Source organism: Coenobita brevimanus, chromosome 72, assembly GCF_032717465.1.
Source record: "Coenobita brevimanus isolate Jiangsu-jjx chromosome 72, ASM3271746v2, whole genome shotgun sequence".
NCBI lineage: Eukaryota > Metazoa > Arthropoda > Malacostraca > Decapoda > Coenobitidae > Coenobita > Coenobita brevimanus.
The window spans coordinates 17,638,467-17,655,092 of record NC_137025.1 but is presented as its reverse complement, the minus strand read 5'-3'; the positions used below and the strand labels follow the sequence as shown (position 1 = coordinate 17,655,092).

Sequence of the window (16,626 nt, the reverse complement as noted above, 5' to 3'; positions counted from 1 at the left end):
AGGTATACTCAGGTATTTATGTTGGGAAGGTATAGCAATGTTCAGTACACTTTTCTGATTACTTATTACTTCATTTTCTATCACAATTGGCATGTCTTTCTCTCTGTGAATGTATTGTCTTACACTTACTTGAAGATAGGTACAACCTGACTTCATTATGTATAGTCCTGGCACTTACAGGAAGGTATTTACAACTTGACTTCACTATATAGTCCATACACTTACAAGAAAATATTTACAACTTACACTTACATGAAAATATGTACAAAATTCCTTCACTATGTACAGCACTGGGTGAGGCACACAGGCAGAGTGAGGCAGAGCAATCGTGTGGGGGGGAGCGAGTGAGTGTATGGCCTTGACAGCCTGGGGGATGGTAGAGGAACAGATACCTTACATTCCTGGTAATTTTTACCCGTGAATCTTGAAAAATGCGGTCACAGTGAAGTTTTTTATTTTAAACCATTTTAAAACGGCACTGGCACTGGCCGTGGCATTATGTCAGACCGTTTTAAAGCGGCACTGGCACGCGGCGGGTTAACACTACTCTGTCTGGTCAAGCAGACATAAACCATAGCCAAGCAATTGCCATGGTCAAGCAGACCCACCAATTTCAGACAAGCAATCACTGCTACTGGGAACATACCCTACAATGACATGAAAAAAAAAAAAAAAAAGGCTACATAAGGAAAGTGGAGGGGGCATACAAAATATAATGGTAAAATGGAATAAAATCATGGTAAAATAGAATAAAATCATGGTACAGTACAGTAAGCCAAAATGAAATCAACATCAACACTCACGATTCGACCATCTAACATCAATCTTACCCAGGATCTCCCTCTTCCAAAGAGTCAACACACTACCCTCTCCTGTTTCCCTGGTGGAGGGGCTATAATCATACACCCTAGGAAGAGGCAGGCAAGGAATAGCAAGGCCTGAAGCAGGTAGGGAACAACCACAAAAAACACCACATTCACCACCATAACAACTGTCCAAGAGGAGCTGTTTACTACAGTCACCGGGTGGGAACTGGGAACAACTGAGGGGGTCTCTACCGGACGCTGGGTGATCAACCCAGCCAGATAGGGTGGCGCCATCAGGCTATTCCTGCTTGGCTGGGTGCAAAATTGTCTGTGCCACCTAATTTTTACCTGGACTCATGCATTTTGTCTGGATATTGTTGTCCCCCTGTGGTGGGGGGACACAATCTCTATGGGGTGGTACTACCACTCTGTGGCCAGGTTGTTAGGAAGAATTCTGTCACCGTATTCCCTGTGTGTTGTAAAAGGTGACCAAAAGGAGCGAGTTGAGGGGACTTGGGACCCTTCTCTGTTTTTTTTAGTTCCTACAGAGACAGGGAATAGGAAGGTTTGGGGGATTGCGTTATCTCCATACCCTGAAGATTGGCTCTATGAATTTGCATGGATGTGATATGATTGAGGCTAAAAGGGAGGAAATTGGGAGAATGTTTGTGAGAAGAAACTTGGATGTGTTAGCTTTGAGTGAAACAGAGATGAAAGGGAAAGGTGAGTCTAAGTCTGGAAGTGTGAATGAAAGGATGCCTGGTGTTGATAGAGGAAGGGCGAGAGAAGGTACGGCCATGTTAGTGAGCCTGTAAGTGCAGCAGTGTGTGACTGAATGGAAGGAGGTGTCATTGAAACTGATGTGGGTGAAAGTGAACATTGAGACTGATGTGGGTGAAAGTGAATTTGAACATGAGTTGTGGGTGTTTGTGAGTGCATATGGGCCTGGTAGTGAAAGGGATGAAGAAGAGAGGGAGTCTTTCTGGAATGATGTCAATGAGTGTCTGCAGAGTTTTGGAGGGAATGTGAATGTGGTAATGATGGAAGCTCTGAATGCTAGAGTGGGAAATGTATCAGTTGAAGGTGTAGTTGGTATGCAAGGTGTGTCCGGAAGAAATGAAAATGTGGAATGAATGATAGGGATGTGTATTGAGTGAGGGATGGTGATTGGAAATACCTTGTTTGAGGAAAAAAGATATTTATAAGTATACATGGGTGAGACAGGAGGGTGGAAGGGTTGTTGATAGAGCATTAATGGACTATATGGTTGTGTCCAGGAATGTAATAGGAAGATTGTTGAATGTGAGAGTTTTCAGAGGGGAGAGTGGAGGTATGTCCGACCACTACCTGGTGGAGGGAAAGTTGAGAGTAGATAAGAGATGGGTGAGAGCTAGGAGAGTTAGGTGTGGCAGAGAGGTTTTAAAAGTGAGTGAGTTGGATAAAAGAGAGAAAATGACACAGAGTATCAGGAAAAGTTGAAAGGTGATTGGAACGCAGTGAAAGATCAGGAAAATGGGAGTGTGGAGGGGGAATAGCAGTTGTTTAACAGTGCTGCAGTGGGGCATGCAGAAGAGGTATGTGGTGTGAGACAAGTTGGTGGTGGTGTACGAAAGGGAAGTGAATGATGGTGTGAGGAAGTAAGTATGGCTGTGGCTGACAAGAGATGCATATGAAATGTGGCTGCAGAGGAAGGATGAGGTGTCATATGAGAGATATATGGAAAAGAGGAATAGGGCAAGAAGGACTGTGCGTGATGTTAAAGTGGCAGCAGATGAGAGGTGGGGTAGGCAGGTGACTGAGAATTTTTCAACATATTAAGAAAATGTTTTGGAAGGAGATGAAAAGGGTGTGAATAGGAGAGTCTGAGAAGGAATAGCAAGTAAGAGCAGAGGATGGAAGGATGTTAATTGGGATGGATGCAGTAAGGAAGAGATGGGTGTAGTATTTTGAAAGATTGTTAAAAATAGAGGAGGAAAGGGAGGCTGAGATTGTGGCAGATGCAAGGGTGCAAGGAATAAATGTGTTGGGAGAGTAAAGATTGTTAAATGTAGAGGAGGAAAGGGAGGCAGAGATTATGGCAGATGCAAGGGTGCAAGGAATAAATGTGTTGGGAGAGTTGAATGATTCTTTAATCACGATGGAGGAAGTGCAGGAGGCAGTAAAGGAGATGAAAGCAGGGAAAGCTGCAGATATGGATGGGTGTGCTGTGGAATGCCTGAAAGGTGGTGGAGCAACTATTGTTGAGTGGTTAGTAAGATTGTTGAATGTGTGTTTTGTGAGAGGTGTGATGCCAATTGACTGGGCAAGTGCTTGTGTTGTCATTGTATAAAGGTAAGGGTGATAAGTATGAATGTACTAGCTTTAGGGATATATGTCTGTTGCGTGTTGTAGGTAAGGTGTAGAGTGTTAATTAAGAGAGAGAGAGAGAGAGGGTAAAGAGGGAGAGATTGGTGATGAGGCATGTGGCATTAGGCAGGGGATGCGTGGATCAGGTGTTTGCTGTGAGACAAGCGTGTGAAAAGTATTAAACGAATGGTAAGGATGTGTTTTGTGTGTTCATAGATTTAGAGAAAGTATATGATATTTATTGATAGGGAGGCTTTGTGGACTGTTTTGAGATTGTATGGACTTGATGGTAGGTTGCTAAAAGGAGTGAAAAGTTTTCATGTATATAGTAGAGCGTCTTGTAAGAGTGCGAAATACTGTGAGTGATTTGTTTCCCATGAAAGTGGGGCTGCGGCAAGGATGTGTGATGTCGCCTTGGTTGTTTAATATTTATATGGATGATGATGGAGGTGAATGTGAGAATGTTAGGTGGAGATTTGAGTCTGGTGAATGCTGATGGTAGAGAGTGGAATCTGAATCAGTTGCTGTTTGCAGATGATACCTCACTGGTGATTCAGAGGAGAGATTGAGACTGTTTGTAGAGGAGTTTGGAAGGGTGTGTGAAAGGAGGAAATTGAGAGTAGATGAGAATAAGTGTAAAGTGATGAAGTGTGCAAGGTTGGTAGATGGTAGGAGGATGAATATAGTTTTGAATGGTGAGTTGCTTGAGGAGGTAGAATGATTTAAGTATTTAGGGTCACATGTTGCTGTGGATGGGAGAATAGATGCAGAAGTGAAGTTTAGAACAAATGAAGTAGGAAAGGTGCAGGGAAGAATAAAAAAAAGTGTTTAGATGTTGTTCACTTAGAATGGATATAAAGAGAAGGCTGTATGAGGGTGTAGTGGTGCCGAGTGCATTATACGGGGCTGAAACATGGAATATGGGTGTAGCAGAGAGGAAAAGTTTGAATGTAATGGGGATGAGGTGTCTGAGGAGTATGTGTGGAGTGACGTGTATGTATTGAGTGAGAAATTATGACGTGTGAAGGAGAACCGGAGATTTGCAAAAGATGGCTGATCAAGTTGAGCAGAGGGTGTTGCGATGGTTTGGGCATATGGAGAGAATAGATGATGAGTGATTGGTGAAAAAGATAACTGGATCGGATGTGAGAGGTGTAAGGCCAAGAGGAAGACCATGAGTAGGATGGATGGACAGCGTAAAGAGAGTATTGATGCGAAATGGATGTCTGTTGAGCAAGGAAGAGTGGCTGTGCGTGATAGGAATGCTGGGAGAGAAGTTGTGATTGAATAAATGTTGACGCAGCCCTTAGGGGATATTCTCCTGCATTTGGTCAGCTCAGCTGATCTGGTCAGGTGCAGGCAAGGGGATGAGTCCATCATGATGTGGCAGGGGTAAACCAGCTCTGCTGTCGGGCCCTGTTGCAGATGTCACTGATTACACTGTGCTTTTGACCCTCGTGGGGTGTGTTGCGGTGAGGATCTGTCCCTTCTCCCCTTGGAGCTAAGATGAGAATGGATGTGTGTGTGTGGATGGGTAAATTGGGAGTGTGTTGGCCTTATCTCAGCTACCTCCCTTTCTTTGGGGGAAGCAGCCTAGGTACATAGATAGAGTATGAAAAAATGTATGAATAATTTCTTAGAACAGCCAAATCACAGTGTCCGGGTAATGGCCGTCTGGATGATTGAGAGATTACTAGTATGGTAGCAGGGAAGGGTTAAGTGGCAGCAGATGTCTTGAGGTGCTCAGCTGCTGTGCTTATGTATTATATACATACAGTAAGACCTCACTATAACAGAATAATTGGGGCCCAAACCATTCCAAAAAATGCGAAATTCCGATAAAAGTGACTTCTGGACTTCCCCCTGCTAATCTGGACTTTTTCCAGTATATCAGACATTAGTCCGGATTGCATGAACGGTTTTTAAACTGTTTTGATTGCCATTGCAAGAGGGGAACAAGTCAAGAGTGAGAGCAGTGGAAATGAGTTACTTGAGAGGAGCATGTGGAGTGACGTGGAGGGACAGGTTGACGAATGAAGAAGTGAAGGAACGCTGTGGGGTGGATGTGGATGTGGTTGAGAAGATTAGGAGAAATACACTGAAGTGGTGTGGACATGTGAAGAGAATGGAGAATGAAAGACTGACTAAGAGGGTGTACAGTATGTAGGTGAGGTGGAGGGAGGGAGAGGGAGGGGTAGACTGAGGATGAGGTGGAGGGATGGAGTTGAGAAGTATATGAGGGAGGGGAGGGTGGGTTGGGGGAGGGTAGTCAAATGGTGGGTGATAGAGCAACTTGGAGGCGTTTTGTCTGCGGTCACCCTTTGTGGGATTAGGGCGTCAGGCTATAGATAGATGGATTACCATTGTGGTACTGTGCTCTGTTATAACTTCACTACATTAATCAAATGGTATAATATATACAGTAATACTGTACTGTGCACTGATAAACATGTCTTTTATTTGTGGTGAACATAGCTGAAGTGGTCAGGCAGTCCAGACTGCTTCTGGCTTTATCGAACATTTTCCAATATATAGGAATTTAGTCTGGTAGCTCCTAAAGTCAGATAAAAGCAAATTCCAGTCTATTGAAGTTCGTTATATCGAGGTTTTACTGTACTGTCATGAGATGCATGGGGAAGAGGTGGTAGATGAATCAGTAGAGAGGTGGCCTGCAGTCTAAATGGATCCAGGTTCAATTCCTCACCGGGGCAGGGAACAGTTTAAGAATTTGAATTTCATAAAGCAGACTTTACAGATCTACCAGAAGACCTGGTGGCATGTAAATACCGCTGCTAATACTAATACACTACAGCACATCAGTCTGGTATGAGACAGCCTGTGCATGTATTTTGTTAGCCAGTGCACTGAGGGGTACAGTAATCCCACGATTACCCAACGAGCCAAAGGTTTGTCCGGTTGGTGACTCTGTCCGGAGTGTGGACTTCCCTGGTCCCCATTCGTACATAATCTAACTTCGAAAGGCAGTGTACAAGGCCACAACAGTACATTGTTCAACACTTGTTCCTGTTGTTTAATACTACTGTGTCTGGTAAAGCAGACCTATAAACCACAGCCAACCAATTACCATGGTCAATTAGACCCATCATCCACAGACAAACAATCACCACTGCAGGGCCATACTGTGCAGAAAAACACACACACACACACACACACACACACACACACACACACACACACACACACACACACACACACACACACACACACACACACCACACAAAAATGCAGTTGGCACACAAAACATAATGGTAAACTGGTCTAAAATCATGGTAAAATAGAATAAAATCTTGGTACAGCACAGTAAGCTAGAATACAAATCAGTATCAACACACGATTTGATCATCCCACATCAATCTTTCCCATGATCTCCTTCTTCTTAAGAGTCAGCACTATCCACTTTCTTTTCTCTGGTGAAGTGGCCATCGTCACACACTCTAGGAAGAGGCATGCAAGGAATAGCAAGGCCTGAAGCAAGTAGGGAACCACCACGAAAGCTACCACATTCACCGCCATAACAGCAGTCCAGGAAGAGCTGCTTACTACACAAACGATGTGCAGGAACTGAGAGTGAGGAATGGGGGTGTCTGGTGTAATAGGGTAAACAAACCAGCCCGACACGGCGGCGCCACCAGGCCATTCTCGCCCGACTGGGCGAAAATTTTTTGCATGACCATAATTTTGAAACGGACACAAGCATTTTGTCTGGATAGTGGGGGAAAAATGTACGAATAATGGTTTGGCACAGCCAGATCACAGCGTCTGGGTAAGACCGTATAGATAATTGAGAGATTACTGTACTGCCATCTGGTGACACTCTGTGAACTTCTCCCAGATACATGTTTTACGGGTTTAAAAGGTAAATTTGTCTACACCTTTTCATGTAGTTTCCTCGACTCACAAAATTTTTCAAATGCCTTTAACAGTCATGCGATATGTGCAAGTGGTATTAGAAAAAAACAAATACCTGTAGAACAGAAATCATTATCTCCATGGAATTCTGCTTACAATTTACTATTCAGCCGTGGCTCAGTGGGTTAGAGCGCTCCATTCTGACCGAAGGGTCGGAGGATCGAATCCACCCAAGGGTCATTGGTAGACATCAGGAAGGGCATCCGGTCATAAAATGCTACACGCTCCAAACCAAAGTCCTCTACCCAGGGACAACGCCATAGCCCTTATCCAAAAAAGGGGTACCTGGCGTAAAACTCGCTCTTAAACATCCCATTTAATTGGTGTAAGACTATAACATGGTAAATATCTGGGGAAATTCATTCATGCACAACTTTTTCCATACAGTACACTGTATTTCTAAACTTACTGCTGGAGCAATGTATAACAAGGTTTCCTGAATGTAAATAAATATACGTGTACCCTACCAACATAATGAGGAAGACACAGCTGATTTCTCATGAATGGATGTTGGTCTGCATTGAAAGTTGAATTTTGATTTGAAGTCGGCCACAGTGCAAATAAAGTTTTTGTTACTGTCAATCTCATGCAACCAGTCATCCCACCAACGGCACATCTCACCAGTCTCATGTTTGTTTATAATCGTACATGTGGCAGAGCTGAGTATCAAATGGAAATGTCGAATGGCAAAATTATTCATCTCTCATCATTGTTTTTAAGAAACGGAAATCCTGTTACCCTTATTCGAATGATTTTCCGTCTTAATATTCACAAAGGCATTATTTCCACATAAACCCTCTTTAGTACTTCCCTAGAAATCACCTGATAGAAAGGAGTAGGACAGATGCTTGAATACAGTGTCCTATTTTTTTTTTTTTCCAACCCATCTTCTTTAGAAGGCCATGAGTATTGTAGACTCCTTAGTTTTGTAAGTGAAAACCTGATGCACTATTTTATCTGGTTTTGGACGGATTAACACCGAATATTAGTAGCAGTAACCCTCACGCGCAGTTCGTGTCTCTGTCAGAAGTTCGAGGGCTGCCACCAGATGGAAGGACCTTTCAGTGCACTAGCCAATTTGGACAGTGGGTGTTAGTGCCAAAGTGGTGACATGTAGAGGTATATGGTATGCAGAGGGACTACTGGGCCTTGGTAACAGGCTATGAAACCTATGCCCAGATTTTAACACATTAAACAAAAAAAAAAATGCATCGTGCATGTTACCTTGGTTACCTCCCTTAGATGTTACTGTTGGCACTCATTTTACTAATGATTCTGCAAGTAGTGGCACCTGCTGCTTGCATCAGAGCTCAAATCCTGGTGCCATCAGCTTTGTAGCTAGCAACATTGACCACTTGCTTATCGTAGCATGAAAAGTCTGCCCTAAGCTAAGTATAATGGTTGCTTGGTAGAAGAGGTACAGTGTAATGAAAATGGAGTGATTGGATTGAAATGGTTAATAGAGTAATGTCTTAACCTACTCCTTGTCTCTTCTGTCATACAGTGGCATGGGGTACATCATTGGAGCAGAGGTGGCTGAGCTTGCCAAAACTGCAGAGGACGACTGGGAGGCGTGGCGGTGGGGCCTGCGAGTGACACCCATCATGGGACTCATTGCTCTGATTCTTATACTCACGGTACTCCAGAACCCTCCACAGGGTGAGGTTGAGGGTGGACAGCATCTCCAACCCACATCATACATTAGTGACCTGAAATACCTCTTCACAAAGTAAGTATTGATTAATTCTTTCCCATCTTTCCCTTCCTTCTCCTAGTGAAATGTTGCAGGATTCTTAAGTATATATGAGAAAATGATATCCATCCATCCATCATCTAATCCTATGTCTCCCCATGAGGAGTGTAGGAACCAGGGACTAGGCAAGTTGATCCTGACATTTAACATGAGAATGACCAGCCTTACTCATCTTGAGTGATATCACATGAGCTATAAACCCCAACTACCTCTTGGATATAAATTTACACAAGCTTAGTCTGATTGCAAAAAGAAAGAAGGTTTAAAACATTATATGAATTACATTCTGCATTTACCTTTCAGATAAGACAGACATTCCACTAATTCACTGTTTGTTATATAAGTGTTTTTGTATAGAACCATATACTCTCTAGTAATAAAGAAATTGGTTGGTAACATATATTTCTTGGAAAAACAAAAATCATGGTACTAAAGGCATATCAGTATTACAGTAAATAAATTACTCTCAAAACTTCAGACAGCTGTAATTATGAGAGCAGTTGGTACATACTTTTAATTAACTACTAAGGTCATTAATACATTTGATTACTAAGATGTACACTATTAAGTGATGAAGAGAATGCAGAGTTAATAATGATGATGATGATAATAATAATAATAATAATAATAATAATAATTATGATGATAATGATAGTATAATTCATCCATCCATCCATCATCCAGTCTTATGTTGCCCCATGAGGATCATAGGAGCCTGGGGCTAGGCAAGTTGGTCCTGACACTTAAGATGAGAGTGACTAGCCTCACTCATCCCTGAGTAGCAGTACGTGAGGAGGAAACCCCAGCCACCCCTTGGATATAAACCTACATAGGCCCAGTCTGACTGGAGCACCTTAATTACCCAATAAACCATCAGGTGCAATAATTTGGTTATATTGTTACCACCCATGGTAGTAAATGGTTTCCTGGTGTACACGAAACCATTTGGCTTGTCACTCAGTGTAGAGTCACCCATAGGCAGAAGGAAGAGGAAAGAAAGAAGGATTAAAAGACAAAAGAGGGAGTGTAAAGTCACCTGCAGGCAGAAGAAAGAGGAAAGAATGAAGGAAAGAAAGGCAGAAGAGAGAAAAGGGCAGACAGTCAAAGCAGCACTACATCGAGTGAGTGCGTGGTGAGCGCTGCCCCCTACCACTAAAATTATAACAATAATGATGGTGATGGTGATGTATGATAACAACAACAACAATAATTTTCTTTCCCGTATCACTGCAAATATGGTACTGTACTGCATAATTAGGCAACAGTAGTGTCATGTATCCAGACATGTATTTAAGTGTTCATTTCTAAATCCATGAATATAATTACTAGACATCTGAGTGCCAACCAGTCTGAAAAGGGTTAGGGATTGTCATCAGATTAGAACACCCACACTGTAACACCATTGTTCTTCCCTTGGTCAACAGCAAGAGTTTTGTGTTGTCCACCATTGCCTTCACCTGTGTGACTTTTGTGGCCGGGGCTCTGGCCTTCTGGGGACCCATCTTTGTGCAGCTTGGTGTCAAGATACAGGACCACCCCAGTGCCAATCAGGACGAGTGAGTAGTGTTGTGGGTAGAGAATGGTTGAGTTGTTGTGTTAGTAGAGTATGAATGTGTAATGGTATCAGTGAAAAGTTTTTGTTTTTTGTCTTTGTTGTTGGCATTGTGTTCCCAGACTGATGTGGACAAGAACTTGTTGGACTGCAGGATGAACTTGAAATTTTACTGCAGTATGAGTATGTAGTGGTGTCACATGAATAGTGGTGTCAGTAAAGGAGTTAACGATTGTGGTTTTGGGAAACAGTACGATTGAGTATTGGTGCCAGCTTACAGTATGTGTGAGTAGTGGTGTTGGGAAATAGTTTGAGTGAGTAGTGGTACCAGATGAGTGAGTGAGTAGCGGTATTGGCAGGAGGAGAGAGTGGAAGAATATTCTGCTCCATATTTATGGATTGATAGATTAGATGTCGATATTACGTTACCATTCCCCCACTCTAAGAGGAGATAGCATTAATGAGGACATTGATGGTGATAATGAGGAGGAGGGGAAGCAGGAGGAGAATCATAATGATAAAGACTAAGTTGAAAATAGTAATACTGAATATGATGATGATAGGGAGGAGGGAATAATGCACAGTATTAGTATGAATACAGTACTATATAGCATTGTACCTGCTTGTTTGTACTCACCCATTTGTCCCAGTATGTAACAGGATTTGGATTAGACTTGTGTTGTCCTGTCTCCATTACAACTATCCACCTTTTATTAAGGCTGGGTACTCTCAGCACTTACCATACTATCATCTGATTTGTTCCACTTAGCACTACCTCTGTTTGGAAAACTTTATTTTCTTGCATCACCTGAGCACCCTGGCATCTTGAGTTTCCAATTATGTCCCCTTGTTATCCCACCATCCCCTGTGACATCTTTTTCAGTCCTTTTATTATACATCATCTGTGCACTCATCATATTTATCTTCTTTCTTGCATTTTATGTAAATTCAACCTTTGTAGCCTCTCCACATACTGGAATACTCTCATTTAGTATCATCTTGGCAGCCACTAATTGAGGTTTCCGTGATTTATTTATTTATTTATTTATTTTAATGGGAAGACAAGTGACTGCTACTGCATATTCCAGTCTAGGTCTTACCATTGTCATTATCAGTTTACTTAATGTTTCTTCACTTATACCTTAAATGCTGTTCGTATCTTCATTAACCCTTTCAGGTCTCAAATAGGTCCGAAGGTCACGTTTGAGAGACGCATTTTTTAAAAAAAAGTCAAGGTTTGCAAATAAAGAAAAAAAATATCATATTCATGCACAAGGAAGTAATACACATCTGCCTATTAAACATTAGAGCTCTAGTCGCCATACAAGTGCTGCAAAAATGATGGGAAGTTGCGTAGCAAGTGGTGTGTGGTAGTGTGGTGAGTATTGCTGTCTCGTTGGGTAGGTGATTTCTTGGTGCATAGGCGACATGATTGCATTGTTTGTTTCCATGTTTTTCTATAAAAAACAATGCACTAATATATGTACATTATATCTCACGTAATTTGTGAATGATTTTTGAGATGTTTTTTTTTTTCATTCATTCATTGCCAGACACCATGTATCCCAAACGGGGTGGTCAAGGGCTCAGAGTTAATTGTTTTACAGGGAGGGGCACTAATCCTCCACCAACCCCACTTGACACGTTCTCCCTACGTGTCAAGTGGGGTTGGTGGAGGATTAGTGCCCCTCCCTGTAAAACAATTAACTCTGAGCCCTTCACCACCCCGTTTGGGATACATGGTGTCTGGCAATGAATGAATGAAAAAAAAAAACATCTCAAAAATCATTCACAAATTACGTGAGATATAATGTACATATATTAGTGCATTGTTTTTTATAGAAAAACATGGAAACAAACAATGCAATCATGTCGCCTATGCACCAAGAAATCACCTACCCACCGAGACAGCAATACTCACCACACTACCACACACCACTTGCTACGCAACTTCCCATCATTTTTGCAGCACTTTTATGGCGACTTGAGCTCTAATGTTTAATAGGCAGATGTGTATTACAGAAAACAAACTAAACAGTTACAAGATCCATATAAAACTATCACTTACTAGTTACTACTGACTAATTTATTTTACTTTGCTCTTATTTTGCTTAGTACTGTCCAAGGCCGTGGGGGTGAGGACATGGGGGTAAGCCTATGAGCTTGCCTTTTGTATGTACGTATGTTTATTTTATTGTTGTTAACTAAATCATCCTGTGTACTTACAGGCAGCAGTAGAGACAGTGATCAAATATTTATTATTTCTCAAAATTGACGTTGTTGTAAGTATAACCAGGAAATGTGAGAAACTCATGAAATATAAATCAGAAAAATGTAAGGAGACGCTAACAATAATTATTTTGTCAATGAAAAAAGCAACACTCGCTGCATGTGCATGTCCGCCTGGTAACAAATAAATGCATGGTACATGTATAAAAGGCTACAGAAACAACTTTAGAAACATAAAATCATAAATCTCTAATTATTTTCTCTCAGTCAGACACTCTAACACCCAGGAAATGAATAAATATTGAGACATACAACGCGGAAATCTCTTGCTTGCCTGTGATGCGGTAGCTATGTGCGTAGGCGGGAGGCAGGGGGTGGGAGAGTGGAGGGTGGAGGATGGGAGGTAGAGGGGTGGGGGTCGGTGAGAGGTAGGAGGGAGTGGGGGATTGGATGGAAAGTGGAGGATGAAAGGGTGGGAGGCAGAGGGGTGAGGAATCGGTGGGAGGTAGGGGGCTGGAGGAAGGGGGATATGTAAGGGAAGAGGGAGGTGAGAGCTATGTATCCTCCAGAGCAGTAAAAATATATTGCAAACAAAATTCTTTTGTTAAATGAACTGTCTGATACCAAAATAGTAAAAAATATTGCCAGATCAACAGTATAATAAAACCAGTACGTGCAACCCAACCCCCCACCATGATTAGCTCTTCCCAGACTGTTTAAACTAAAATATTGTGATCTGCGCATGCCTGGTGGAAGCAGAGGGGTCTGGGGAGCAGCTCGTTACCTTATTCCATTCACCAGCCTCACACAACAGTTTTCATTCATGCCTAAATATGCTGCCACGGGAGTGGCTAGGAGACCCCTTCTGAGAAAGCCACTATAGTGGCCAGGAGACCTGAAAGGGTTAATAGTTATGCAACTAGTCGTCATATTTATGTGCCTATCTGGTGAGTCACTGTTGTCTTACTACACCCAAATCTTTCTCCTGTATTGTGTTGGCAGTGTCATCCATCCCTATTTTATAGTCCCACTTTGGTGTCTCCTGTATTTTGGTGGCAGTGTCATCCATCCCTGTTTTATAGTCCCATTACGGTCTTTCTCCTGTATTGTGTTAGCAGTGTCATCCATCCCTATTTTATAGTCAAGTTTTGGTTTCTTTTGCATACTCCCACCTCAGTCACTTGACATTTGCTTGCATTAAATTAAATATTCTATATCTGGTCCCTCTGGTGAAGTTGGTCCACACCATCTTGTAGAAAGATGGTTTTCATCATGAAAAGAAGTAATAAGTGGAGTGCTGCAGAAAGCTGTTTTGGTACCTATATTGTTTCTAATATATGAACAGGATAGTCTTATCATTATGAATATGTTTGCTGGTGATGCAAAAATTATTAAACAAATTACATGTAAAAAGTTATAGCGGCTACAAGATGGTGTGGACCAACTTCACCAGAGGGACGAGTTATGGAATATTTAATTTAATGCAAGCAAATGTCATGTGACTGAGATGGGAGTATGCAAAAGAAACCAAAACTGGACTATAAAATGGGGATGGATGACACTGCCAACACAATACAGGAGTAAGACCAAAATGGGACTATAAAATCGTACAATTTGTTTAATAATTTTTGCATCATCAGCAAACATATTCATAATGATAAGACTGTATCCTGTTCATATATTAGAAACATTATAGGTACCAAAACAGCTTTCTGGACCACTCCACTTATTACTTCTTTTCATAATGAAAACCATCTCTCTAATCATAGTTCTTGTTTGTCATCCTGTAAGGTAATTCATCAGTTGTGTGTGTGTGTGTGAGAGAGAGAGAGAGATTTTGAACAATTAAATTTATTGTAATGATACCATTGACTTGATTTTCCCAAAATTATTATTGATCTTCTACCTTAACAGTGTTGCATTTGTGTTTGGTGCCATTGCCATGTCTGCCGGGCTGTTGGGTGTACCATTGGGATCTTTTGCTGGGCAGAAGCTGCGTGTCAGGTCAGTATACCCATTTTTTGTATTGCACTCTCCTTCATCATTTTAACCTCTTGAATCCACTGAAATGTTTACCATTTTTTCAGGCAGATTTTGTATTTCATTATCCTCCAGTTTCATGAACACAGTCAGCTACAGGGAGTGGACTGATGTCAGACAAAAAGTTTTAACAAACACCTCTGGGCATTTGTTATTATTTTAATATTGCCTTAGTGGTAGGTGGGGGCACTCACCATCCACTCACTCGATGTTGTGCTGCTCTCGGGTGCCTACCCTTCCCTCTCTTCCTTCCTTTTTCCTTCCTTTCTTCTTTCCTTCCCTCCTTTTTTCCTTCCTTCCTTCCTTTTCTGTCTTTTTTTCCTTCATTCTTTCCTCTTCCTTTTGCCTGTGGGTGACTTGACACTGAGTGGCAAGCCAAATGGTGTCCTGTATACCAGGAAACAATTTATTATGCTGAGTGGTAACCGTGTAACCAAATTATGGCACCTGGTGGTTTATTGAGCAATTATGGCACTCCATTCGGTTTGAGCCGGTGCAGGTTTATATCCAGGGGGTGGCTGGGGTTTGCTGCTCAAGTAATGCCGCTCATGGATGAGTGAGCCTGGTCACTCTCATAAACCAAATTATGGCACCTGGTGGTTTAGTGAGCAATTAAGGCACTCCATTCGGATTGAGCCAGTGCAGGTTTATAACCAGGGGGTGGTTGGGGTTTGCTGCTCAAGTAATGCCACTCGTGGGTGAGTGAGCCTGGTCACTGTCATCTTCAATACTTAAACTTTACTTTAAGTGGCTTCGTCCCTCCTAACCTAAACACTTCTTCAATCTCTTCTTGAGCTTTGTTGTTACCCTCCATGACTACAGATACTATCTCTTTAACTTTACCCAGCTCTTCTCTTTCTCTTTCCGAGCTTGCTGTCATACGTTTTTCTTTTACTCCCGAAAATATCATGCATTTTTTCTTGTCTGCTACATCCCTGACTAAAGATTCTCTACTTCTTAGTACACTAACCACTTCCATCTCCACCTTTTCCTGGCTTTGTTGTACTATAATCTCTTTAAAATTTATATTTCCTTCCTCTTGAATTTTCTTCCACCCCTTGTGTTGCTCCTTGATTTCCTTAATGTGTTCATCTTGCATCCTTGATTTTGATTCATGCTTATCTAGTTTACTTTTCATCCTGTCTCTGTCTTCTTCCAGCCTCTTACTTTCCCTCTTCAACTGTTTTATTTCATTTAAGGCAGATTCATTACTCACTTTTAATTCTGTAATTTCTCTTTCTCGTTCAGCACTGCGTGTGCGTAGTTTTTCCAACTTACTCTGCATAACTTTGATCTCTCTCTCCTGTTCTAAGGTCTGTTCCTGCAACCCTCTAATTACTGACCATACCTTTTCTAACTCCTGGACATTCATCTCTGCCATTTTCTCCACTCGTGCTACTCTTGTTTGGTTCAGTTTAGTACTTCCTTTACCCATATCTTCATCGAAGAAGCCCACAAATTCACCATCCCCAGATGTAAAGAGTGAACTATCCCTTTCCGCCATGATGCAACCATGCTTTGTACTTCCATTGTGTCTTGTAACCCTTTTTATGACAAAAACCTGCATTTTTTTGCTAGTATCTGATGGGATCACCACTCATACATTCATTCACATAATCACAATAGGCTGGTCTCCTTTTCGACGCTGATTGGGTGATTATTTCTCCATGACCCACAAAGAGCTCCGTCTCTTTTAACAACCTGTATGTTTGTGTGTGTGTGTGTGTGTATGTAGGTTGAGAAGTGTATGTGTATGTAGGGAAGTGTGTGTGTTTATGTAGGGTGAGAAGTGCTTGTAAGTGTGATTGTGATGTTGGAGTGGCTTTGGATGTGCGTGTAGTCTGTGAACCAAGTGTAATCAGCTCGTTCAAGCCAACTGGGTGCAAGCATACTTTATAGTATGCGACACTGATTCTAGCACAGCACCCTTTATGTCCATCAAACAGTACGTGGCCGGAAGAACACTCCCA

At 41.9% G+C, this 16,626-nt stretch overlaps 1 protein-coding gene across 1 annotated transcript in view; it reads left to right on the top strand.

Moving 5' to 3' along the window:
• The window catches only part of spin (lysolipid transporter protein spinster), a 143,399-nt gene that overhangs the window by 102,112 nt on the left and 24,661 nt on the right, over positions 1–16,626 (top strand). The window contains exons 4-6 of the mRNA XM_080278266.1: positions 8,587–8,811; positions 10,260–10,391; positions 14,531–14,620. Coding sequence (XP_080134392.1) covers positions 8,587–8,811; positions 10,260–10,391; positions 14,531–14,620 — 447 coding nt within the window. The remainder of the gene's footprint in view (positions 1–8,586; positions 8,812–10,259; positions 10,392–14,530; positions 14,621–16,626) is intronic.